This window comes from Globicephala melas, chromosome 3 (genome assembly GCF_963455315.2).
Source record: "Globicephala melas chromosome 3, mGloMel1.2, whole genome shotgun sequence".
NCBI lineage: Eukaryota > Metazoa > Chordata > Mammalia > Artiodactyla > Delphinidae > Globicephala > Globicephala melas.
This window is the reverse complement of record NC_083316.1, coordinates 35,332,427-35,360,385: the sequence shown is the minus strand read 5'-3', so window position 1 is coordinate 35,360,385 and position 27,959 is coordinate 35,332,427. Positions and strand designations below refer to the sequence as shown.

General features: G+C 40.6%; 1 protein-coding gene and 1 long non-coding RNA gene across 2 annotated transcripts in view; one reads left to right on the top strand and one right to left on the bottom strand.

Annotated features, from left to right (window-relative positions):
• Positions 1-9,222, bottom strand: part of CCDC152 (coiled-coil domain containing 152) — a 30,227-nt gene extending 21,005 nt beyond the window's left edge. The window contains exons 1-3 of the mRNA XM_060295746.1: positions 9,193-9,222; positions 5,115-5,203; positions 3,285-3,390 (exon numbers count right to left, since the gene is read on the bottom strand). Coding sequence (XP_060151729.1) covers positions 3,285-3,390; positions 5,115-5,201 — 193 coding nt within the window. The 5' untranslated portion in view covers positions 5,202-5,203; positions 9,193-9,222. The remainder of the gene's footprint in view (positions 1-3,284; positions 3,391-5,114; positions 5,204-9,192) is intronic.
• On the top strand, positions 8,684-27,925 carry LOC115866492 (uncharacterized). Its single transcript, XR_009563370.1, has 3 exons — positions 8,684-8,803; positions 20,760-20,937; positions 26,097-27,925. It is a non-coding gene; the product is annotated as an uncharacterized lncRNA (long non-coding RNA).
• The last annotated feature ends 34 nt before the right edge of the window (positions 27,926-27,959 follow it).

The following is a 27,959-nucleotide window of genomic DNA, read 5'->3' as shown; positions in this document are numbered from 1 at the left end:
CATTGTTTAGCTTTCCAGAGATATACAAACATATAGGGGAGAGGGTGTTTGTGTGTGCATTAAGATACATTTTTATAAAAATGATAATATACTGTTGTGTACATTGTTGTTTTCATTTACTATATGTGGGAGATTATGTTATATCATATAAAGGTAGTTCATTTTTTTATCAGTTACATAGTATTTCGTTAAATAAACATACCATAATTTATTTAACCAGATATCCACTGGTAGATGTCACTCTTGGAAAGGCTTTCTCAGTTTTTAAAAACATAAAAACAAAACCCCCTATATTCTCTTCTAGTTTTTTTTTTTTGTGGCTTCGTTTTTTGACCTTTAATTAACTTTATTTTTTAGAACAGTTTTAGATATACAGAAAAATTGGGAAGATATTACAGAGAGTTGCCAAATATTCTATACCTGGTTTCCCCTATTATTAACATCTTACTTTAGTACAGTATATTTGCTATAATTAATGAACCAATGTTGATACACTATTATTAACTAAAATCTATGCTTTATTCTGATTTTCTTAATTTTTACCTAATGTCCTTTTTCTGTTCTACGATTCCATCCACAATACCACATTACATTTGTTTATTTATTTATTTATTTATTTTGCCATACGCGGGCCGCTTACTGTTGTGGCCTCTCCCATTGCGGAGCACAGGCTCCGGACGCGCAGGCTCAGCAGCCATGGCTCATGGGCCCAGCCGCTCTGCGGCATGTGGGATCCTCCCGGACCGGGGCACGAACATGTGTTCCCCGGCATCGGCAGGCGGACTCTCAACCACTGTGCCACCAGGGAAGCCCCACATTACATTTAGATGTCATGTCTTCCTTGGGTCCTCTTTGCTGTGATAGATTCTCAGAGTTTTCTTGTTTTTGATGACCTTAACAGTTTTGCAGAGTACTGGCCAGGTATTTTGTAGCATGTCCCTCTATGTGAATCTGTCTGATGCTTATCTCATGATTCGAGGAGGTTATGGGGGGGAAGAACATAGAGGTAGAGTGCCATCTTCATCACATCATAGCAAAGGTATATACTATCAACATTACACCACGTTGACCTTGATTACTTGCCTTAGGTCGTGTATGTCAGATTTTTCCACTATATAGTTACTCTCCACCACCTCCTTTTCCATTCTGTATGTTTCCCTATAGTGAAGAAAGTCACTATACACAGCCCGCACCTGATGAGTGGGGTGTTATGATATACTTCCTTGAGGCCAAGTCACTTACATAAGTTATTTGGAATTCTGCAGAGATTTATCTCTTCATCCCCATTTATTTATTTAATCATTTATTTTTATCAGTATGTACTCATGGATATTTATTATATACTTTGAGTTATAATCCAATACTACTTTATCTATTTTGTTGCTCAAATCATTCCAGCTTTGGTCATTGAGAACTTTTTCACCTGGGTCCTTTATCCCTTTAACATACCCCTATCATTGTGGAGTTTTTATTTTCTTTTTGAGCACTTTCTTATTTTCTGGTACTACAAGATGCTTTAGACTCATCTTATATATTTCTTGCCCCAGTCTTAGAATCAACCATTTCTTCAAGGAGCCCTGGTTCCTTTTATTATAAGACGGTATTAGAAACCAAGATCTTGGTGCTAGGTTCGTTTGTTCCTACTGACTTTATGCCCTCTCAGTTGACGTAGTGAGGAATTATATGTATACAGCTTCTTCTTCTTTTTTCTTTTTCTGATGCCCAGCTCTTTATTAGTAAGGACCCTCGGTCTGGCAAAGGGAAGGCTGGGATGGACAGGACTAGCATCCGTCTAGGGGAATCTTCCTGGTTATCAGGTGGCTTCTGCACGCAGGTGTAGAGGAAATACCTTATGGACGAGACCCCCCCACAGGGCACCACTGTGACTGGCAAGCAGCAGAGGTAGGAGGGGAGCCCTAGGCACAGCTGGGCTCCTGGGACAGCAGGGCTTCCATGCTGGGCACAGACGCATCTTTGGGGAACTTCTCTAACTTCCAGGCAACAGCGTTGCAGCACACAGAGCCCAGGTGATGAACTTGGACTCTGTTGAAAACACCGGTTGTCAGCGGGCTAGGGCAAGGCCTTCCACAGGAAGACGTAAAGCAGGTGCATCTGCGTGCCATTCATCACACACTTCTGGAAAAGCGTGACCATCTCTGATGAGCTTGAGGGAATTCAGGCTCTCTTGGTACTTGGTGTTCTCCTGATGCCTGGAACTGGTTGCATGGGAAGCCCAGCACTACCAGGCCTGGGGCAAAGTTGCCACTGCAGCTGGTTCATCTGAGTGCAGTCTCAGACCTTTGTGCCCCAGAGAAATGCCGCTTTCTCAATGAGTAGCACCGTGCCAGGCTGGGTGCCCAGGCTCCCAGGCTCCCTGAGGGCTGATGGGTGCACAGAGAAGGTGTAGGGCAAGGAGAGGCAGTGTGGATGGCGGCTGCTGGGAGCTCAGTTGAGCGCATGGCGTGGACGTCCAAGAAGTGAGGGGAGAGCTTCAGACTAGGACAGCCCATTTTTAACACTAAAATTTTTGACCCATCTCACATTTCTTCTGGTGTAATTGTGAGGCAGGAATTCAACTGTACTTTTTCCATGTGTTTGAAGACCTGGACTGAGCCTTGGATTTGCCATTTCTTTTTTTTTAAGATTTTTTAAAAAGTCTATTGAATTTGTTACAATATTGCTTCCGTTTTATGTTTTTGGTTTTTTGGCTGCGAGGCATGTGGGATCTTAGCTCCCCGACCAGGGATTGAACCTGCACCCCCTGCGTTGGAAGGCGAAGTCTTAACCACTGTACCGCCAAATCCAGGGAAGTCCCTGGATTAGCCATTTCTTAGCTGACTGGACTCAGACAGATTACCTTCTTTTTTTTTTTTTTTTTTGCGGTATGCGGGCCTCTCACTGTTGTGGCCTCTCCCCTTGCGGAGCACAGGCTCTGGACGCGCAGGCTCAGCAGCCATGGCTCATGGGCCCAGCCACTCCGCAGCATGTGGGATCCTCCCGGACTGGGGCACGAACCCGCATCCCCTGCATCGGCAGGCAGACTCTCAACCACTGCCCCACCAGGGAAGCCCCAGATTACCTTCTTTTGTTCATGTTTCTTCATTACCAAGGTGGAATAGTAATACCAGTCCTATCTGTCTTTCAGGTTTATATTAAGGATAAAATGAAATGATAGTCTGGAAAGTTCTATGTGAATTTAAAATATTTTACAAATGTAAAATCACTGTTACAGCAAAAAGCACACTCATTAGAATTACTATTTCTATAGGCAGCAGAGAACTAACCTTCTTTAATTGCGACCTCCTTTGTTTGCATTGCTTTCAATAAACAGTTAGCTTTTTCCAACTGCATATCCAATATATTGTTCTTTCCACTGTTTTCTATCATCCTCTATAGAAGAAACAGAATACATGTTACCACTAAATCAATGCTGCTCTTTTGATTTTTTACCTAAAGATATGAAGACTAATGAAAATACAAACCATTTAATACCTGAGAGTCTAATAATTAAGCCTGGCATATATTCTTGAATAAGCCAACTTTCTAATTTATCTTTAATTTAAAGAGTAAGATGATAAAAAGTTAAAACAGATGAACACTTATGAAAAGTTATAAAAAGTAAAAATATGATCTAATTTGAACCTCCTTCTTTCCAACTATTCAACCTCCAGTCCTTCGATTAACAATTCCTTATAAATATTTCCAAAATATTTTGTGACTATACAACTATAGGAAAGGGTCGTATTTACTCTGTTCTGTACCTTGGATGTTCCACTTAGTACTATTTTCTTGGAGATGATGTCACATAAGCACATAAAGGTCTGCCTCATTCTTTTTAACAGCTGCATTGTTTCATTCATGAATATAATTTATTTAAATAGTTCCCTACTGAGGAAGATTTGTGCTGTTCCCACTTTTTGCTATTATAGACAATGAATAAATATTCTTCAACATATCTCTTTGATATCTTTGTGAATAGTGAAATAGCTGCCATGTATCCTTCAAGCACCTTCAAAAATCATCAATTCATGACCTGTCCTGTATCATCTATACTTTTACCCAATCCTAGTCTCACCACTTTTGAATTTATCTCAAAGCAACTCCTTGACATTATATTGTTCCATCCATAAATATTATCATTTATATGCATCTCTAAGAGATGACTCAAAAATACAAGGACAGTACCATTATAACATCAAAAAATGAACAATATTTCTTATTTAAAATGTCTAAGAATATAAGAGCTAATTCCAAATTAATCTTCAAATACTTTGTACAAATTCTTCTCCCACCAAAGTGCTTATTTCCTTCTCTTTCTCTCTTACTTTGGTCAGAATCACTTGGTTAAGAAAACCCAGGTTCATCGTTGAAAAAAAAGCTCATGTTATCTCAAAATACCCATTGTCACGAAAATTCTTGCATTATGGCAATACTAAATTGTACAGAGGAAAAGAAGGAATAGAGAAGGATGATAAGAAAAGGAGAGAAAATAGAAGTAGGTATTATTCCCGCTCCTATTCCTGTTTCACAAATCCACCTCCCAAGTCTTTAATTTATCCATCTACATTTCTCAACAGCTATTCCTACTCCTCTCCCAGACACAGGAGGAGAGAAAAAGCCTAATATATACTTGTGGGTATGGTCTACCATGTAATTTGTCCAGAGTTGGGGAGGGGGATTTTAATCAAGTCTGCTTTTAGGCAAAAGAGAAGAAAAAGGGAACAAATAAAATAGGAAAGACTAAAAAATTAAGAGTTAGTCATAATGGCAAGAGATTGAGGATTGAGTCTACTTCAATTCTTACTAAACCATTCTTGAATTTATGGACATCCTGGGTACTTACACACGTATTTCCCCTTTAAGTTTAGCAAAAGTGTATCAATTATTAATTCCCTTGCCCCACAAACATGTTGATATATTAGTATAAACGAGCCAAAACCACATGTTTTAAATACAGATTTTAAAAATGAGAGAGAGGGGCTTAGCAAAATGCATTTCCATTATTTTTACCTTGCTTATTTTTTTGTACATTTTTTTTCTTCCCAACTCCCTCCATTGGCAAAATCTGTTCCACTTTTCCTTATATTCTACAACTGTTTGATATCATTACATACCTTTTCTATCTGTGAGAAGTCATTTATAAGTTTGTCAATATTCACGTTGCTAATCTTTTTCATACATCCTTCACTGCTTTGATTCATATCTAAACTAATGAAGAGTAGATAGTGTTAAAACAAACAAACAAACAATATACAAAGCATATAATAGTGGTAATAGCTCAAATACTAAAGTTTCTATACTCCACTCATGGGGTACCTACTTGAGCTCCATTGCACTCAGAGAATTTTTATTATACCCCCAGTATTAACCATGGTCAAATGAATTAAGGTTTCTCCACTCCTCTCCACACCCACACCAGCCAAGTTTTCTCTAAACCAATCTAAAATTAGTGCAATGATATGTGCATATGTAGAAATTATTTGTCCCTATTACACAAAAAACAAATTATGCCACTGTTCAAGTCTCATCTCTTTGCCATCAGTATGGCTGTACTTAAAATCTGATGCATTACTAAATCTGATGCATGACTTTTAAATATAGGTGTTCTCAATTTAAGATGTTTATAATATTTAATTATCATGCCACAAATATTTTTTGCTGCATTTCTTGGTAGTCTGCCTGTTGCTAGGAATTGAACTGTGTCACCTCCAAAATTCTTATGTTGACCCTCTAAACTCCAGTGTGACTGTATTTGGAGATAGAATCTTTAGGAGATAATTCAGGTTAATTAAGGATAATTAAGGAATGAAGTCATAAAGGTGGGGCCCTAATCTAATAGGACTGTGGCCTTATAAGAAGAGGAAGAGAGAGAGTGCTCTTGTTTTCTCTCCACATGTTCACACTGAGGATAGGCCTTGTGAGCACACAGTGAGATGGTGGTTGTCTGAAACCCAAGGAGAGAGCCCTTGTGAGGTATCAAGCCTGCTGGCACCTTAATTTTGGACTTCCCAGCTTCCAGAACTGTGAGAAAATAAATTTCTCTTGTTTAAGCCACTCAGCCTATAGTATTTTGTTATAGCAGCCTGAGTAGACAATACAATTATTGAATATTTTTCATATTTTGTATGGTAACCTGTTTGGTAAATAAAGGACATAAGGAAATTAATATGCTCAAAGCAATTGCTAAGTATTTCTATTCTCTTATTTTGTATAAGAATACTTTGGGATATAGCCAACTAATGTTGAAGTGAAGAATGAGTTTCAGTTTTAGTTCTATGGAACCAATCACAAGAAATTCTGCAGAATTCCAGAGGTAAACTCATTTAGTTAGGATGAAGAAATTGACTTTTGCAAAACAGTAAGCATTTACATTTACATTACATTACATTACATTTACATTTGAGTCTAGAAGAATCAGGATTAATATAATCTAAAAGTATGAAATACTTGTCTTTAGACTTTTCTCTAGCAAAGAGGAAGGAGAAAATACAAATTTGAAATTTAGGTAATCTAGACTGAGGAAGGGGCATGTGCCAATGCCTGGTGTGTGAAAATGGCAGTAACAAGTAGTCCAAAGTAAAGGTAAGTCAAATTCCTAAAGTAATTACTCAAAGTAATTTTGGGGATATATTGTTTAAAATGAGGTACACCAAAACATAGATATTGCTTGACAATTTGTTACTTCATAAAGAAATCCAATTTCCTTCCTCTTTTTATATTGCATTAACAACTATTAGTGGTTTTCAATCTGAATTTTAGCCATGTATTTTCAGTTTATTGAATTATTATCCTCTGTATCACATATACTAGTAAAACTCTTCAATAGTTAAAACTTGATCCTTAAGACAGGAGACTAACTGTATTAGCAACCCATGATAAATGCAGTAAAATTCCTTTTGGGGTAAAGTTTAGAAATCATTATGATTTGATATACTGTTTTTGAACTGTATACTGTTTTGATCTATAGGATAATCTGAAGTAGTTAATGATGCAAAATCCTCCCTCTCGGGCTTCCCTGGTGGCGCAGTGGTTGAGAGTCTGCCTGCCGATGCAGGGGACGCGGGTTCGTGCCCCGGTCCGGGAGGATCCCACGTGCCGCGGAGCTGCTGGGCCCGTGAGCCATGGCCGCTGAGCCTGCGCGTCCGGAGCCTGTGCTCCTCGACGGGAGGGGCCACAACAGTGAGAGGCCCGCATACCACAAAAAAAAAAAAAAAAAAAAAAAAAAAATCCTCCCTCTCAACTTTTTTTTCAGTTCTTAACATTTTATTTTATTTATTTTACCCCCCCTCCCGCCCCGCCCCACCGCCCTTGGCAACCACAAGTCTGTTCTCTATGTCTGTGAGTCCGTTTTTGTTTTCTAGATAGGTTCATTTATGCTATATTTTAGATTCCACATACAAGTGATATCATATGGTATTTATCTTTTTCTTTCTGACTTCCTTCACTTAGTATGATAATCTCTAGTTGCATCCATATTGCTGCAAATGGCATTATTTGGTTCTTTTGTATGGCTGAGTAGTATTCCATTGCATATATGTTCCACATCTTCTTTATCCATTCATCTGTTGATGGACATTTAGGTTGTTTCCATGTTTTGGCTATTGTAAATAGTGCTGCAATGAACATAAGGGTGCACATGTCTTTTTGAATTATAGGTTTGTCTGGGTATATGCCCAGGAGTGGGATTGCTAGATCATATAGTAATTCTGTTTTTAGTTTTCTGAGGAACCTCCACACTGTTTTCCATAGTGGCTGCACCAACTTACATTCCCTCCAACAATGTAGGAGGGTTCCCTTTTCTCCACACCCTTTTCAGCATTTGTTACTTGTAGACTTTTTTTTTTTTTTTTTTTTTTGCGGTACGCCGACCTCTCACTGTTGTGGCCTCTCCTGTTGCGGAGCACAGGCTCCGGAGGCACAGGCTCAGTGGCCATGGCTCACGGGCCCAGCCGCTCCGCGGCATGTGGGATCCTCCCGGACCAAGGCATGAACCCGTGTCCCCTGCATTGGCAGGCGGACTCTCAACCACTGTGCCACCAGGGAAGCCCTACTTGTAGACGTTTTAAGGATGGCCATTCTGGCTGGTGTGAGGTGATACCTCATTTTGATTAGTGATGTTGAGCATCTTTTCATGTGCCTACTGGCCATGTGTATGTCTTCTTTGTAGTTCCTAACATCGTACTATTATTTTTTTTTAATTTATTTAAATTATTTATTTTTGGCTGTGTTGGGTCTTTGTTGTTGCACACTTGCGGCGAACGGGGGCTTCCCTTGCGCAGCTGGGGCTCTAGGAGCACAGGCTTCAGTAGTTGTGACACACAGGCTTAATTGCTCCGCTGCATGTGGGATCTTCCCGGACCAGGGCTTGAACCCGTGTCCCCTGCATTAGCAGGCGGATTCTTAACCACTGCGCCACCAGGGAAGTCCTGTAGTTCCTAACATTTTAAATGAAAAAGGTTTCACTAGGGTTTTGTCTCAGAACATGGCTCCTGAACTAAACTCATTTTAATTTGAGCTTGATTTTCTCCCAACTCCTCCCCGCTAATGAGACCCTTGAGGTGTTTTTAAACCATCACTAATATTATAGAACCATCCTTATAAAATCATCATTAACATTCCACTGGCTGTTATCACATGCTGTTCCTTTTGTCACACAGGCCAAGCCATCTGATTGTTTCTAAGTGTCTTCATTGCCCCTCCTCCGATGTACGAAGGACAAGGTCAAGATCTTTTCAGTCTGTATGGTCTTCTTGCCCAGTGAACTAGGTGACAAGCTGGTGATTCAGGGGTCGTCAAATTCTTGGTGAGAAGCCAGGGACTGACTTGTGACCTCCACAGCCCCAAATTCAACCATCCGCACAGTGGGTGGCAGCCCCATTTCCTTCCGTGCCCTTCTCCTGGGTCGCTGCCTTGCCCTCGCCCCTACCCTGCTCAGGCCGGCCCGCGGCAGCCCAACGACAGGCTTGTGTTATCGCCCCACCCCGCCTCCTTGCCACCCTGAATGAATTCACCCTCAGTCCTGAGGCCCGGGGATTCCAGTTTCCTCCACTCGCATCCTGCTGTCCTCAGGCGTGGGAGAAATGGCCGCGTCAGAACTCTGTTCTGACCCAGGAGGATGTGAGGAGGTGTTAAGTAAAGAATATTCACAGAAAAGAGAATTCCGAACCCGCCCACGAAAGGTCTGGAGCGTACCTGCTGTCTCCCACAGTTCCCTCAGGCTTCCCCCCGCAGCTTCGTCCTGGTGCTGGTGTGCCCCTGACTGCTGTCCCTTCCCCCGGAAGCGGTTCCCCCAACAATGGGCCCGCCCTTCTCCTGGTCCCACCTGTGCTCTGCCCTAGGGCCCCTCCTCCAGCCTTACCTCTTTCAGCCTTACCTCCTTGGGCTTCTTAGGTATTTTCATGTAGTTTCTAGAATATGATTCAACACTTAGTGACTGTCAGATCAATAATTATTTCCCGAGCAAAGAATAAATCACATTGGGTTAAGTTTTTTTTTTATAAATTTATTTAATATTTGGCTGTGTTGTGTCTTCGTTGCTGCGCGCAGGCTTTCTCTAGTTGCTGCAGGCGGGGGCTGCCCTTCGTTGCGGTGCGCGGGCTTCTCATTGCGGTGGCTTCTCTTGCTGCGGAGCACGGGCTCTAGGCTCGCGGGCTTAGTTGCTCCGCGGTATGTGGGATCTTCCCGGACCAGGGCTTAGAACCCGTGTCCCCTGCATTAGCAGGCGGATTCTTAACCACTGCGCCACCAGGGAAGCCCGGTTAAGTTTTGATTAATGAGTCAGCACTATTGAATAAATAATAATCCATATTTATTCTAGCAACATAAAGTAGGCTTATAAAGTACCAGACACTATGCTGGGTGATGGAGATGAAAACGTGGATACAATGCATTCTGTGCAGTCCAAAGTCAGTTAATGGATATGATCTCTCTTCTACAGAGTTTTGTCTTGGTAGCTTAGTGGTTAAGGGCGTGGGTTCTGCATGGATCCAACCCGCAACTCTTTTATTTACCAACTGGGTGATCATGGGCAATTTGTAAATTATACCTGCTTCAGCTTCTTTGCCTGTAAAATAGACATTAATTTATTAATGTCTACTTCATAGGGCTGTTGCAATGTTTAAATGAAATGATGCATTTTAAAAGTGAATAATGTACCTCCTGGCATAAGGTGTTAAAAATATTAATTATTATAATTAAAATTTTTTTTCAAAGACTGTTTGAAAGAATATCCACTGCCAACTTTGCCTTATCTACTTCTGTTTTTTTTTTTGAGTAGGAGATGGGAGATTTATTTTTCTTAATTTGATTTTTCTATGAAACCCAAAATTTGGCATGCAGAAAAATGTAAACTGTAATAGGATAATTCGTACTTTATTATTTGAAAGGTATTATAGCATGGTGGCAAGAGAACTAGATGAAAGTGGGAAATGTGGCAGGGGGGAGGGGGGAAATCCTCTTTATGTTGATAACCTGTTAATAATTTGGGAAGGTTGGACTTCGCAAGTCTTTTTTTGTTTTTCATTTAAAAATAAGAGAGGTAGACTAAATAACAGAGACAAAATTTTAAGATTTTTAAACTAGTCTTATGATAAGACATTGCTCATCAAAACATTTTGAAAATGTCATTTTCTCATATTTATTACCTCATTAATTTCACAAAATTCACACGTACACACACACATAATTTAATTTTTAAAGATCTTTCAAGAGATGAAACTTCTGGCTATCCAAGGAGGCTTTCCTTGACATTAGTAACAACACATAGGGATATTGAAAATGGCCTTTCAAATTGCTGGTTTTATCCAATTAGTGTATATATCTATATATCTATATCTCTATATCATGTTCTATGTCACTTGTATCATAATAGGTTACTTAAACAAGCCCATTTTAAGATCCACCTAAAATGCTGCCTTCTCCATGATGCATTCACTGATCATATCAATCAACATGACCTACTTTTCCTTGTTCTATGCTTTTATTACAATTTGGACCATGCTGGACTTCTTTGGCATTTCTTAGGGCTGTTTGAATTGATATCTTATCTCTCCTTCTCTCCTGTTGCATTATCTGCTCCTTGGAGAAAGAAATCTAGTGTGTGTGTGTGTGTGTGTGTGTGTGTGTGTGTGTGTGTATTTCTCCATAGTGCCAGCATAGTCAGAATAAATAAATGAATCAACATACCAGAAATAACTCATGAAAATTTAGCTTGATTTTTCTAGTTTGAAATGAGTCATAAGCGTCTCTTCCAATTTATAGGTGTTAGCACTTTTTGGAAAGAATCCTAGTGAATTCGAGATATATCTGTCAATGAGAAACTATATGAGCTTCCCATGATTTCATCTTTAAAAAGGGAATGTCTTCACAGTTGTATTCACAGTTTTATTCATCAAATACCATCTGAGAAACAGAATGGACTCATTGAACATTTGCTCAGAAACTGCCTGGAAAACCGTAAGAGAGAAATAACTTACGTTACTATGCCGTACTAACAAAGGGAGTGTAAAGAAAGTAATGTTAGAATCCATTAAAAAGTACCTTGGGGGCTTCCCTGGAGGCGCAGTGGTTGAGAGTCCGCCTGCCGATGCAGGGGACACGGGTTCGTGCCCTGATCCAGGAAGATCCCACATGCCGCGGAGCGGTTGGGCCCGTGAGCCATGGCCGCTGGGCCTGCGCGTCCGGAGCCTGTGCTCCGCAACGGGAGAGGCCGCAGCGGTGAGAGGCCCGTGTACCACAAAAAAAAAAAAAAAAAAAAAAAGTACCTTGATTTGGAAAAATAGATGCATATGCACCCACATAATTGAAAAAAATTAGAAGCCAGTGATTTATGTATGTAAGTATCTTAAGATGAATGATACATTGATGTTTTTCCAGGTTACAAACAACAGCATTTTTTAATTCATTCCTAAATATTTAAGTACTTGCAAGGTACCAGCTACTGAGGATCTAGGTGCTAAGGAGAGCAAGTCAAATAAGACATTCTCTTTCTGCTTTGGAGCTTATAGTCTCACAGGACTGCTTTTTTAAGACCATCAGCACTTACCCATCTATTTATTCAAAAAATACATGTTGAGCACCAACCATGTTTGGGGATCTGTGAGAACACTAGAAATGAACAAAACAGACATCGTCCCTGACCCCAGAGGACCTACAGTGTTGAGATGAAGATAGATAATCAACAAATAAATAAAGGATAAATAAAAATTATAATAAGTGCAAGGAAAGAAACAAAAATCCATGATGTTGATTTAAAAAGTGAACATGAGTTGCTTTAGGTATAGTGGTCAGGAAGTGTCTCAGAGCAGATAAGGTGAAAGCGAGACCTCAGTGGTACATCAAAATGTTAGCTATGGGCAACAGATAAATACTAGGGTTGCTTTTTTTTTTTTCCTTTTTTTTTAAACCTCCTGCTTGCTCTCTTGGCACACTTCTCCCTGCTCTTATCTCTGTGTTTATCTGATTCCCTTATTTCAATATCTGCTATTGAACCACATTGTCCTGGCTTCAGTTGCAACTTCAGGTCCCAGTTCTGTGGCTCCCTGGTTCTCAGCATTGCCTGCAGTAATTGGGTAAAAGACACCCTGGGCACCAGGTCTATGACCCTATGAAACTATGTTGGTTGGACTCACCTCCATCCATCCTCATGTAGAGAGAGGAATTTGGACACAATCCCAGGATAAATCCTAAACCATGGAATACTTGGACTACTTTTCTTGAAACAATCAGCCTTATATATGTAAATATTCCATCTCTAAACAGGCTTCTGTTAAAAGTAGAATCATATAGCTAACTGAGCAGAATTTGTATTTTTGGTTGAGGACAGAAAGTAGTAGTATTCTATTTAATTTATTAAGAAGAAATCAATGTACTTTAGACAGTGAGCTTATGGTAAGGGTGACATATTTTTGTGAAAATTAAGGAATCTAGCCACCGCTTAGTGGCTTGGTCTTCCATAGTTACTTGGAGGTGACTATAGGGTACTCTCAGGAGAAGTCAGATTTTTTCTCAAAATACAGTTTTAAGTCTGTACAAGTACATAAACAAATGATCCATGATTACTTTGATGTCATAATGTAGAATGAGTTTAATGATTTGGGTCTAAAATATTCCTTTGCTCCCAGAGAAATCAACTTGTTCATAACATACCTTCTTAGCGATAACTCGGTTGGGGGTAGAGGGAATAAATAGACTTTTAGGCATACCTAGCTTCAATCCTGGCTCCACACCTATGAGCTGTGTGATTCTAAGCAACTCAGTTTATCTCTCTTCCTCTTAGTTTCATAATTTTCAAATGGGAACAAACTTCTGAAGATTGTGGAAGAGCTAAAATGAGATATTACATCTTATCAGGGCAGGCTTAGAGTATGCCAGAAGTATTTGTTGAATGGATGAATGAACAATTGAACAGTGTTAGTTCCTGAATCAATAAGCTATTGTAGTGTAATAAACTACTCTAAAACTTAGTGGTTTGAAACAACCATTTATTTAGCTAATGCTATTTCTGGTCAGAAATTTAGACTGGGCTCAGTGAGTAATTTTTCTAGTCTTGCCTGGGTTCCCTTATGTACCTGTGTTCAACTGTGGATCAAGTAAGGGGTGTAAGTGGCTTTGCTGGTCTTGATTCAGCTCTCACATCTTGGGATGTGAGTTGGGATGGCTTTTCACTCTGTCACTTGTTCTCTCATCCTCAAGCAGGCTTGACCAGGCTTGTTCTCAGGGAGTGTCAGGATTTTAAGAGAGGAAGCAGAGGCATGCAAGGCTCTCTAGTGGGTGAGGCTCAACACTGCCCCCAACCACTTCCTCACCGTTTTGTTAGGAAAAGTGCATTACAAGACCACCCAGATTCAAGTGGTAAAGGGACAGACTCCACCTCTTGATGGCAGGAGTTGCAAACAGGGTGAATATAGGAAAGGCAATAATTGCAGCCATTTTGCAAAAAAAAAAATTAACCAATAACTATCTTTAGGTATACCTGTCAAAATAAAATAGTTGTAGAATGCATACTTAAGTAAAGGGGATACATGGCCTGATGCATATAATAGTTAAGTTTAAGTCCAAGTTTAAATCCAAACTTGGAAGACATCTGCCAAATGATTTTTGTGTAAGAAAAATTGAAATTTGGTCATTAGTTCTAATAGTGGTTAGATAGCAGAATGAAATGTCTTTTGAGGCAACTCCTAGTTTAAATCACCCATGTAAAGGGGCATAAGTATCCTCCTAGGCAGTTGTAAATAATCAAGCGATATTAAAAAGAAATGGAGAAAATGAAGAGTCAGGTGATTCTTAAAACAGAGCTAGGGGGCTTCCCTGGTGGCACAGTGGTTGAGAGTCCACCTGCCGATGCAGGGGACACGGGTTCGTGCCCCGGTCCGGGAAGATCCCACATGCCGCGGAGCGGCTAAGCCCGTGAGCCATGGCCGCTGAGCCTGTGCATCCGGAGCCTGTGCTCCACAACGGGAGAGGCCACAACAGTGAGAGGCCCGCGTACCAGAAAATAAAAAAAACACAAAAAAACAAAAAAACAGAGCTAGGCTTCTGGTTCGAGGTGGCTGCTGTTGCAGGGCAGACTATGGCAACTCAGGAAGCCAGTCAGAGGAGAGCAATGCTTTGGACTTGCCATCAGCTTATGATGTAAGGGATTAAGTGTTGCAGAGACCTAGCCAGGAGGCCAACAGTGAGGCTTTTAGCTCTGAGGAATCCCTTTCTATTCCTTGCTCTTCTGATGTGGATCCAGCCGTGTGGCTGACAGGGTCATTGTGCTCCGACCTGGTGTCAGGCCTGAGCCTCAGGTGGGAGAGCAGAATTCAGGTCATTGGACCACCAGAGACCTCCCGGCCCCACATAATATCAATCGGTGACCGCTTTCCCAGGGATCTCCCTCTCAGTGCTAAGACCCAGCTCCACCCAACAGCCAACAAATTCCAGTTTTGGATGCCCCATGCCAAACAACTAGCAAGACAGGAACACAACCACCCCCATTAGCAGAGAGGCTGCCTAAAATCATACTAAGTCCACAGACACCCCAAAACACACCACCGGCTGCACCCCTACCCATCAGAAAGATAATTTCCAGCCCCACGCACCAGAACACAGGTACAAGTCCCCTCCACCAGGAAGCCTACACAAGCCACTGAACCAACCTCACCCACTAGGAGCAGACACCAAAAACAACGGGAACTATGAACCTGCTGGCTGTGAAGAGGAGACCCCAAACACAGTAAGTTAAACAAAATGAAAAGACAAAAATATGCAGCCAATAAAGGAGCAAGGTAAAAACCCACGAGGCCAAACAAATGAGGAGGAAAAAGGGAGTATACCTGAAAAAGAATTCAGAGTAATGATAGTAAATATGATCCAAAATCTTGGAAATAGAATGGAGAAAATACAAGAAACATTTAACAAGGACCAAGAAGAATTAAAGAGCAAACAAACAATGATGAACAACACAATAAATGAAATTTAAAATTCTCTAGAAGGAATCAATAGCAGAATAACTGAGGCAGAATAAGGGATAAGTGACCTGGAAGATAAAATAGTGGAAATAACTACCACAGAGCAGAATAGAGAAAAAAGAATGAAAAGGATTGAGGACAGTCTCAGAGACATCTGAGACAACAATAAATGCACCAACGTTCGAATTATACGGGTCCCAGAAGAGGAGAAAAAGAAAGGGTCCGAGAAAATATTCAAAGAAATTATAGTTGAAAACTTCCCTAACATGGGAAAGAAAATAGTCAATCAAGTCCAGGAAGGGCAGAGAGGCCCATACAGGATAAATCCAAGGAGAAACATGCCAAGACACATATTAATCAAGCTATCAAAAATTAAACACAAAGAAAAAAAGGGAAGCAGCAGGGGAAAAGCAACAAATAACATACAAGGGAATCCCCATAAAGTTAACAGCTGATTTTTCAGCAGAAACTCTTCAAGCCAGAAGGGAGTGGCAGGATATATTTAAAGTGATGAAAGGGAAAAGCTTACAACCAAGATTACTCTACCCAGCAAGGGTCTCATTCAGATTTGATGGAGAAATTAAAACCTTTACAGATAAGCAAAAGTTAAGAGAATTCAGCACCACCAAACCAGTTTTACAACAAATGCTAAAGGAATTTCTTTAGGCAGGAAGTGCAAGAGAAGGAAAAGATCCACAAAAACAAACCCAAAACAATTAAGAAAATGGTAATAGGAACATACATATGGATAATTACCTTAAATGTAAATGGATTAAATGCTCCAACCAAAAGACATAGACTGGCTGAATGCATACAGAAACAAGACCCATATATATGCTGTCTACAAGAGACCCACTTCAGACCTAGGGACACATACAGACTGAAAGTGAGGGGATGGAAAAAGATACTCCATGCAAAGGAAATCCAAAGAAAGCTGGAGTAGCAATTCTCATATCAGACAAAATAGACTTTAAGATAAAGACTATTAGAAGAGACAGAGAAGGACACTACATAATGATCAAGGGATCAATCCAAGAAGAAGATATAACAACTGTAAATATTTATGCACCCAACCTAGGAGCACCTCAATACATAAGGCAAATGCTAACAGCCATAAAAGGGGAAATTGACAGTAACACAATCATAGTAGGGGACTTTAACACCCCACTTTCACCAATGGACAGATCATCCAAAACGAAAATAAATATGAAACACAAGTGTTAAATGACACATTAAACAAGGTAGACATAATTGATATTTATAGGACATTCCATCCAAAAACAACAGATATACTTTCTTTTCAAGTGCTCATGGAACATAGAGCCATGCATAGATCATATCTAGGGTCACAAATCAAGCCTTGGTAAACTTAAGAAAATTGAAATTGTATCAAGTATCTTTTCCGACCACAACGCCATGAGACTAGATATAAATTACAGGAGAAAAACGGTTAAAAATACAAACACATGGAGGCTAAACAATATGCTACTAAATAACAAAGAGATCACTGAAGAAACCAAAGAGGAAATACCTAGAAACAAATGACAATGAAAACACGATGACCAAAAACCTATGGGATGCAGCAAAAGCAGTTCTAAGAGGGAAGTTTAGAGCAATACAATCCTACCACAAGAAACAAGAAAAATCTCAAGTAAACAACCTAAACTTACACCTAAAACAATTAGAGAAAGAAGAACAAAACCCCCCAAAAGTTAGCAGAAGGAAAGAAATCATAAAGATCAGAGCAGAAATAAATGAAAAAAAAAAAAGAAGGAAATAATAGCAAAGATCAATAAAACTAAAAGTTGGTTTTTGAGAAGATAAACAAAATTGATAAACCATTAGCCAGACTCATCAAGAAAAAAGGCAGAAGACTCAAATCAAAAGAATTAGAAATGAAAAAGGAGAAGTAACAACTGACACTGCAGAAATACAAAGGATCATGAGAGATTACTACAAGCAACTCTATGCCAATAAAATGGACAACCTGGAAGAAATGGACAAATTCTTAGAAAAGCACAACTTTCCAAGACTGAACCAGGAAGAAATAAAAAATAGAAACAGACCAATCACAAGCACTGAAATTGAAACTGTGATTAAAAATCTTCCAACAAACAAAAGCCGAGGACCAGATGGCTTCACAGATGAATTGTATCAAACATTTAGAGAAGAGCAAACATCGATCCTTCTCTAACTCTTCCAGTATGTAGCAGAGGGAGCAACACTCCCAAACTCATTCTACAAGGCCACCATCACCCTGATACCAAAGCCAGAAAAAGATGTTACAAAAAAAGAAAACTACAGGCCAATATCACTGATGAACATAGATGAAAAAATCCTTAAACAAAATCCAACAGCACATTAAAAGGATCATACACCATGATCAAGTGTGGTTTATCCCAGGAATGCAAGGATTCTTCAGTATATGCAAATCAATCAATGTGATACACCATATTAACAAACTGAAAGATTAAAAACCATATGATAATCTCGATAGATGCAGAAAAAGCTTTTGACAAAATTCAATACCCAGTTATGATAAAAACTCTCCACAAAGTAGGCATACAGGGAACCTACCTCAACATAATAAAGGCCATATACGACAAACCCACAGCCAACATCATTCTCAATGGTGAAAAACTGAAACCATTTCCTCTAAGATCAGGAACAAGACAAATTTGCCCACTCTCACTGCTATTATTCAACATAGTTTTGTAAGTTTTAGCCACAGCACAGAAGAAAAAGAAATGAAAGGAATCCAAATCATAAAAGAAGAAGTGAAACTGTCACTGTTTGCAGATGACATGATACTATATATAGAGAATCCTAAATATGCTACCAGAAAACTACTAGTGCTAATCAGTGAATTTGGTAAAGTAGCAGGATAAAAATTAATACACAGAAATCTCTTTCATTCCTATACACTAATGATGAAAAATCTGAAAGCAAAATTAAGGAAACACTCCCATTTACCATTGCAACAAAAAGAATAAAATACCTAGCAATAAATCTACCCAAGGAGACAAAGATCTGTATGCAGAAAAATATAAGACACTGATGAAAGAAATTAAAGATGAGACAAAGAGATGGAGAGATATACCATGTTCTTGGATTAGAAGAATCAACATTGTGAAAATGACTCTACTACCCAAAGCAATCTACAGATTCAATGCAATCCCTATCAAACTACCACTGGCAGTTTTCACAGAACTAGAACAAAACATTTCACAATTTGTATGGAAATACAAACGACCCCAAATAGCCAAAACAATGTTGAAAAAGAAAAAACGAGCTGGAAGAATCAGGCTCCCTGACTTCAGAGTATACTACAAAGCTACAGTAATCAAGACAGTATGGTACTGGCACAAAAACAGAAATATAGATCAATGGAACAGGATAGAAAGCCCAGAGATAAACCCATGCACATATGGTCACCTTATCTTTGATAAAGGAGGCAAGAATACACAATGGAGAAAAGACAGCCTCTTCAATAAGTGGTGCTGGGAAAACTGGACAGCTACATGTAAAAGAATGAAATGAGAACACTTCCTAACACCATACACAAAAATAAACTCAAAATGGATTAACGACCTAAATGTAAGGTCAGACACTATAAAACTCTTAGAGGAAAACTTAGGCAGAACACTCTATGACATAACTCACAGCAAGATCCTTTTTGACCCACCTCCTAGAGAAATGCAGATAAAACCAAAAATAAACAATTGGGACCTAATGAAACTTCAAAGCTTTTGCACAGCAAAGGAAACCATCATAAATAAGATCAAAAAACAACCCTCAGAATGGGAGAAAATATTTGCAAATGAAGCAACTGACAAAGGATTAATCTCCAAAATATACAAGCAGCTCATGGGGCTCAGTATCAAAAAAACAAACAACCAAATCCAAAAATGGGCAGAAGACCTAAATAGACATTTCTCCAAAGAAGATATACAGATTGCCACCAAACATATGAAAAGATGCTCAACACCACTAATCATCAGAGAAATGCAAATCAAAATTACAATGAGATATTACCTCACACCACTCAGAATGGCCATCATCAAAAAATCTACCAACAATAAATGCTGGAGAGGGTGTGGAGAAAAGGGAACTCTCTTGCACTGTTGGTGGGAATGTAAATTGATACAGCCACTATGGAGAATAGTATGGAGGTTCCTTAAAAAACTAAAAATAGAACTACCTTATGACCCAGCAATCCCACTACTGGGCATATACCCTGAGAAAACCATAATTCAAAGAGTCATGTACCACAATGTTAACTGAAGCACTATTTACAATAGCCAGGACATGGAAGCAACCTAAGTGTCCATCAACCGATGAATGGATAAAGAAGACATGGCACATATATACAATGGAATATTACTCGACATAAAAAGAAACAAAGTTGAGTTATTTGTAGTGAGGTAGATGGACTCAGAGTCTGTCATACAGAGTGAAGTAAATCAAAAAGAGAAAATCAAATACCGTACGCTAACGCATATATATGGAATCTAAAAAAAAAAAAAAAACGGTTCTGAAGAACCTAGGGGCAGGAGAGGAATAAAGACACAGATGTAGATAATGGACTTGAGGACACTGGGAGGGGGAAGGGTAAGCTGGGACGAAGTGAGAGAGTGTCATGGACATCTATATACTACCAAATGTAAAATAGATAGCTAGTGGGAAGCAGCCACATAGCACTGGGAGATCAGCTTGTTGCTTTGTGGCCACCTAGAGGGGTGGGATAGGGAGGGTGGGAGGGAGATGCAACAGCGAGGGGATATGCGGATATATGTATATGTATAGCTGATTTACTTTGTTATACAGCAGAATCTAACACACCATTGTGAAGCAATTATACTCCAATAAAGATGTTAAAAAACAAAAACAGAGCTAATTTGGACCCTCCGTCCTCTGCCTTCTATGAAGGGAGTCAGCAGCCTTGCCATTAGGATCTTCAGAAAGGATTCGTGAGTAAAAAACAAAACAAAAAAGCGAAAAACTAACAAATTGAAACTAGATCTATAAATAGGCAATATAGGGCAAGCAGGGTAACTATAAACATTGGAGATATTACATTGTTCTGGAAAAAGAAGCCTAGTCAGGTCAGAAAATAATCAAGATTTTACTCTATGTGTCTCAACCCTCAGTAAAAGTCCTCCTCTTTTCTTCACCATTTCATTTGTCATGGTTCAGTAAATCCTCAGATAATTGCCTTCTCACAGTCTCTTTAACAACTCCTTTCTACTATACTCAATTTGGGCCTAGTAACCTTAAGACATCTCTCTCTCTCTCTCTCTCTCTTAGGTTCATCGGATGTTACCAAAATGAACTTAGTCTTGGCTAATAAATGCAGTGTGACCCACATAAAAGAAAATATAAAGTTGAGAACCAGTACCACCAACTCTGAAGCCCTTGGAATTTTCTGGGAGTTCTCTTCATCCTTCTCACACAAGCCTCCGTCTGCCTCCTCATCCTCTGCTAGGTAAATGTTCTTGTCAAACATGAGATGAAAGATACTTTTAAGATTGCTTCTTAACCAGGTAGTGCACAGAATCTACTACTTCACCTTGAATGTATAGCATTTCAGTTGCACTGAGGTTTAAACAGGCTTGTATAGGTATGCTATAGGTATGCTTATATAGCATAGGTATGCTTAATCATAGAATTTGACAGTGTTTCTACAGAAAAATGCATTCAGACTACTGAACGATTGAATTATAAATGAAATTCTGGAACACATTAATTGTACATATTATATAAAATAAGTAACCGGGTTAATTTTTTAAAGAGAAAACTTTCATATTGACTACATAAAGTTTAGAAACATTAAACAACATAGAATAACCTGAACAAAATGACAAAGATTAAAACGAAATTGCAAAATAAAATGCAAATGGTTGCAAAATGTCAACTCCTCTAAATTAATCTATAAATTTAGGCTAAACCATAAAAAGTTTAGCTCCAGTATTGTGGTGGTTGTGCATATTGCTTTTAAAACCAATGAAACTTATTGAGGTAAATTAAATGACTTTTACGTATTTTAAATAACATCCTCATTACCTATAAAAATGGTCTTTTTTACTTAAAATGACTCCACCTGGTTACATAAAACTTCAATTTTGGATTATTCAATCAAAATGCCATAATTATAATTTTTTTAAAAAAATTATTTATTATTTATTTATTTTTGGCTGCATTGGGTCTTAGTTGTGGCATGCGGGATCTTCATTGAGGTATGCGGGATCTTTCGTTGTGGTGCGCGGGCTTCTCTCTAGTTGTGGTGTGGGGTTTTCTCTTCTCTAGTTGTGGCGCGCAGGCTCCAGGGCACGTGGGCTCTGTAGTTTGTGGCACGCGGACTCTCGTTGAGGCGCCTGAGCTCAGTAGTTCCCCGACCAGGGATCGAACCTGTGTCCCCTACATTGGAAGGCAGATTCTTTACCACTGGACCACCAGGGAAGTCCCTATACTTATAATTATATTTAACAAATTCTAGAGTGTTCAGGGTAGTTGAAATAAGATGTTCATAAGCATTAATTACTCACAAAACTTTTTTTGGGGGGAAATATAATTCTATCAAACCTCAATAAGAGCAAAACTAGCATCAGTTAAATAACCACAGTTAAACTAAAAAGAAATAAAATTATTTTTAAAAAGAGAAAACAGATGCCCTGTTGTGGCTGTGGATGTTCAGGGGTCCCTGCTGTGAAAGCTGAATCAAACCTGCATGTCCTATATACACTACCAAATGTCAAATAGATAGCTAGTGGGAAGCAGCCGCATAGCACAGGGAGATCAGCTCAGTTCTTTGTGTCCACCTCGAGGGGTGGGATAGGGAGGGTGGGAGGGAGGGAGACACAAGAGGGAGGAGATATGGGGATATATGTATATGTATAGCTGATTCACTTTGTTATACAGAAGTAACTAACACACCATTGCAAAGCAATTATACTCCAATAAAGATGATAAAAAGAAAAGAATAAAGACTAGGTGATAAACAAAACAAAACAAAACAAAAAGCCTGCATGTCTCCTGGCTCCTTGGGTCCTCACACTGTTACCCTTTTTCTCGAGGATTTGATTATCCAGCGGTTCCCCTGATCCTCTCGGGCCTCTGCCCAGGACTATACGTGAACTGCAGGGGCAAAAGGGCCACTTGGAAAAAGCTGGAATTTAAACTCTGTTTCCACCAATTTTGTCTATTATGATCTCCCCCCACCCCACCCCTCCCCACCTTAGCTCTTTGAGCTTTCTCTCAGTTGACAGAGCTGCCAACCATCTTTCTTGAGGTTTTTCTCACTGGAGATAATCTGCCCTTGATAGAAGGAAGTCATTCTTTCTCATTCTTTTTCCAGGTCTTCAGCCATCCCCGTGGATAAGTATTCAGCTGTTTTCATACAGTTTGGGAAGTTATTTTTTTCTTTATTTGCAAGTGGTAAATACCCTCCTCTACTAATTTTCTGCAAAGGTGCATTTCAGGTTCTTGGTGAAGTTCAGGAAGTATTTGCAATTTCAGCTGAAGCTTTTGAATCTCATTTTTAAGCTGAGAAAGTGAAAAGCCACTTCTTAGCTTAAAAGTTCACTGTCTTTCCTCCATGTCCTGAGCACTCCCAGCCTGGCCCCAAATATTCAGGCACTCTCTTAACCTGACCTCCTCTCCTTTGGGACCATCTTTTAGGAGTTCTCAATCCCCACCCCAAAAAAGCGTTAAAATAGTTAAACAAGGAAGCTCTTAGACTGATGTGGCGCTAATGTAGTGGGGGCTTACGTAAGCAAACCAAAATTTAAGCCTGTAAATGCCTCAAGGTTACAAAAGCAAAACGCTTAGGACAATCAATCACAAACAGCTGACTAGGCTTTAAGCTACAGGCAATCAAATAATTAATTTCTTTCTCCTGGCTCCTATCGGTGGAGCGCTCCTAATCACTGTGTTTTGGTGATGCTTGATTGGAATCTATTTCTGCGCAAATAAACCCTTAAACTTTTAAATATGCCTCAGTTTATCTTTTATTTTTTGTTTTTGCGGTACGCGGGCCTCTCACTGTTGTGGCCTCTCCCGTTGCGGAGCACAGGCTCCGGACACGCAGGCTCAGCGGCCATGGCTCACGGGCCCAGCCGCTCTGCGGCATGTGGGATCTTCCCGGACCGGGGCACGAACCCTTGTCCCCTGCATTGGCAGGTGGACTCTCAACCACTGCGCCACCAGGGAAGCCCTCAGTTTATCTTTTAACACAAGTTATCAAAACGTTTCTTCCAACCATACATGGTTGTCTGGAAGAGGAGTTCTGGGTGGTTTTCTTCATCTTGTTATATTTCCTGATAGATTGGCACTCAAACTCTGCCCCAGGTGGTACCCCTTAACTTGGCTGTGCTGTGGTGGTCCAGGCAGACCCTGCCCTACCTTTGATGGGGCTCCTTGGAGATCTCACTCCCTTCCTTCCTTCTCTGCCCACTTTCTTCTTAATGCTCACTCTCCCTGATCCACTGTCGTGTTCTTACTTTTTTTTTCCCACTAATCTCTCTTAGTGATCTCTGGATCTCCCATCAGAATGCCTCATGGCACTCACCACTGAGAAGGGAGTTGGTTCTCATCTTCCTGGGTTTTAGGGCACTTTTCACTCTTTGAATTTCACGGCTAGGTTAAGAGAGAGGCTTTTGGCTCTATGGAGGTTGAAGAAATGTAATTTCTATTATATCTATTATTGTAAATTCAAATATAAATTTCATATTGTGCCTCAAATTAGTTCATTAATCTACCCTGCCTCTGAATTCTATTTGAAGACTGGGAATTGAGGTCTAGCCACTTTCCTGTATCTTGAATGTGAGAACAACTCAGATAAATCTGTTTGCAGCTGTTCCTGGAAAAATACTCTGCTATCTCCTCTGAGATTGTGTTAAAGCTTCACGGATGGAGTTTACCCCTTTAATAAGAGCTTCTTCTACTTCATGGTAGATATTTTTATGACATAGATTCTTTCTCAAACTTGGCCTGGAGCTCTGGGAACCTGTGTTCTACCAGAGAGTCAGTCCAGGGTTTCCCATTTCCTCCATCTACCCAGTAGCTTTTCCTACTCCCCCACCCTTCCCTAGTCACAAGACAGTAACAATATTTAATTAGTCTATTTCTCTCCATAGTTAGAAGGTAGAAGCAGAAGTCTCAGGACTTTTCTGACGCAACAGTGATGCTTGCAGGAGGGGAGGGAGGGGAGAAGAGTCCTCACTAACCCTCCTCTGTTTCTTTTCTTGGTTGTCCTCTTCTAAATGTATGACATAAGGTCATGGCTTTTCTCTTGTCTCGTTGTTGTTGTTGTGAACTTTTTGACTGCTTTCATCTATTCTTTTTTTGTTGTTTTCATCTTACTAGCTTATAATATGGTGAGCTTCTGTGATCTGTTCATTATCGCCCATCTTTACCAAGAAGCATCAATAACAATTTGATTGTAAAGCAATTGTGCATATAGTTTGAAATGATTTAAAGGGATATAGTATTTTAATATCATTATAGCTCCTACAAAATAATTTATCCATTGGCTTCCTATGACACTGCATGATTCTCAGTTTGCTTCGTGTCACTGTCTCAGCTACATGGCATGAATTAAGAACACTTCGCGTCCACTTCTTAATGACATTGCTGCAGAAGGGTGATTTCCAGTTCCATTTAAGCTGATATCGTAATCCCTACAGAGTTTATATTAGGATTTTAAAGAGAGAATCTAGGTCAAACAGGAAGAAGTGATAAGCTGTGCCTTGACCCCTTTATCGGCTGCTCTGGATCCCACGGTGTGATTTCACTTTGCAATCAGGTCTCCATCAGGAGCTGCGCTGTTTATTTGCCAAAATATGTTGAACTTTCTCAAAGCCTTGTGCTTTGAGAAAGTTGTCTTATTTGGGACAGATAAGACAACAGTGGGAAATAAAATACCACTGAGAACCAAAAAGACTCATTTCAGCTTTAGGAACCAGAAATACTCAGAAACCTAAGTTATAATGGGCTCATAGACTCAGCTGAAGGGTTAAGCACCTCTAAACTGCTGGGCTGAACCAACCTCTTCATCTGAATCTTTAGGCCAAAACACTCCAAACCAGCTCCCAGCAATAAAGCCTATTCCATCATCACGGCTGAGGAATATTAAAAAATAATATTGCCAAAAAAAGAAAAGAATGGGAAAATAACCACATGGGAAACAAAAGGAGGTAAATTCCACCTGGATCCTTTTGTTCACTGAAGGAAACACAGAAAATCACAGAAAACCAGCTGCCCAGGGTTAGCAAGTGGTACAATAAAATGAACACTGGCAAAATAGCTGTATGGTCAGGCCATTCAAGATGATTCTTCTCTTACTCTCCGTGCATCCCCTGCTTGACCAGACCCGCCTTTACTCACATGACTATCCAGTCTTCTTAATTATAGGGCTTAATTGGTAACTGCCTACATGCTTGCCCCGGCTCCAGCTGCTGGTTTCCCTGGTAACTGATGAGCCAACCTGACGTCACTTGCCCCTATAAATGGTAGCCGCCTCCTCCCAGCAGTAGTAGAGGTTCTTGCAGACGCCTGCCCTACATGGTGCAGCTCCATGACCTTTTGCTTCAAACTGGTAAGATTCCCTGTCCAGTAAACTGTTGATGTTTCTGTTGCTATTTCCAGGCTCCTTCTTCTGTCTCAATCTGGCAACTACAAGGCTTGTAGTTCTGTGAGGTGCAGCCCAACAATTGACGAGCCAGCCAGGAGGCCAAAGAGACCCCCATGAGCACCAAGACGTCAGGAAATAAGAACGGGGAATGGAAAGTTGCAGGGGGAACCCCGGTTTGGCTGTCCACTAGTAAGTGGGGCCCTGTGGTGGCTGTCCTTGAGGAAGGGGTGTCGGCAAGAGAGTCCAGAGGGTCATGGCCCATCCAAATTGGGCTCCCAAGGTGTGGGACCTACTGAGAGCACTGAAGAAGGGGAAGATTGGGATGAGGTCATAAAGGTCCTTATCCCACAGAATAGAGATGAAGAGCGGCTCCCTTCAGAGCAGAGGCAGCTGACTACCATGAGAGATGTCTTTCTCTTCCACCATATTGATGATATCCTGTTAACCTCAGAGTTTCTTTCTAGTATTAAAAGCAGCCCTGCACTTGTGGCTTGTCTGATTGCACGGGGCTGGCTGGTGAATACAGACAAAATGCAAGGACCTGGATTATCTATCAAATACTTGGGTGTTATCTGGTCAGGTAAGACAAGCATAACCTAAACCATTACAGACACAGGCATTAGGGATATTAACGCAGGGCCAGGCTTGTGAATTGGATGTGGTCAGTTAACCAGAAAGGTTTGGTTTGGGCCTGTGGCAATGGCAAAGTGATGAAAGAGTACCCTTGGGCTTCTGCTCTGAGCTGTGGGAGGAGGAAGAGTAAGGATTGCGTGATCGAGCGGCAGCTGCATGTGGGCTACAGTGTTACAACAGGTGGAAGACATTACAAAAGGCCCACCCAAGTCATCCAGCAACTCAATAAAACCACTAGCTGGGGATCTATAACAGCTGTGCGTGATGTATGGGCTCCCCATGTACTTCAATAGCCACCAAGGAACCCACTTTACCAGCCAGGAGGTTCAGGCATGGAATGGTAAAAGTGACACACTGGCCTTTCCACCTGCCCAAAACCCCCCTGCTGCCGGGCTAGCAGAAAGGGTGAGTGGGCTACTTAAACAACCATTGAGATGGAAACCTGCTCTCTCCACGTGTGGACGGGGAAGCTAACTCAAACCTTGTGAGCTATAACTGAAGAAGCCAGTGGCTATGCCATGTTAACCCAGAGGCAACTAGGCAATGGTCAACTATCGGTCAGGACAATGATTCACTTTCACCCTTGCTGCAGGATATACACCACTCCCCATCCCTCCCACAGCCCCCCACCGGGGGAACACACTATAAAATGGCCCTGGGATTGGCAGGTAAAGCCCCGGTGGTTTGGGTTTGCTGAATAGGGTTAGAAAGGGACTTACAGATCTCACCTGGCTTCTACCTGGCTACACCCAAAACTACTATAGTAATCTGGGCCCCTTACTGGAGAGAGGTACCGTCATATTAACACTGTGGTCTGTTTACATATGTGGTCTCCAATCCTCGGCCCTGGCTGTGGAGACTGAGGGTGGACAGGTGGTGTGGCTCTGCAGGCCAGGACAAAACCACAGGCAGGGGTGGTATTTTCTCAGAATGCTGTTACTGCTTGTAATTGGCTTAATGGTCATGATCTCCCCTGTATTGTGCCTGTCCAGCAACTCACATTTCATCCCTAGTCTGTCTGAGGACAAGGTGACAACTGTGGTCTCACTGCAAAGTGAGTCTGATTGCTGGATGAGCAGTAAGATGCCATGAAAAATCGACCCAGCTAATGTGACTACGTGGGGACGACTGAAGACTCTCCTCTTTCCTGTCCCGCATGCCAGGCGCCTGGCTCCAGAATTTTCCCACCTCTTGGAGAATCACTATTTTTAGCATCCTAGGTATCTTACACTTGATACTCCGTA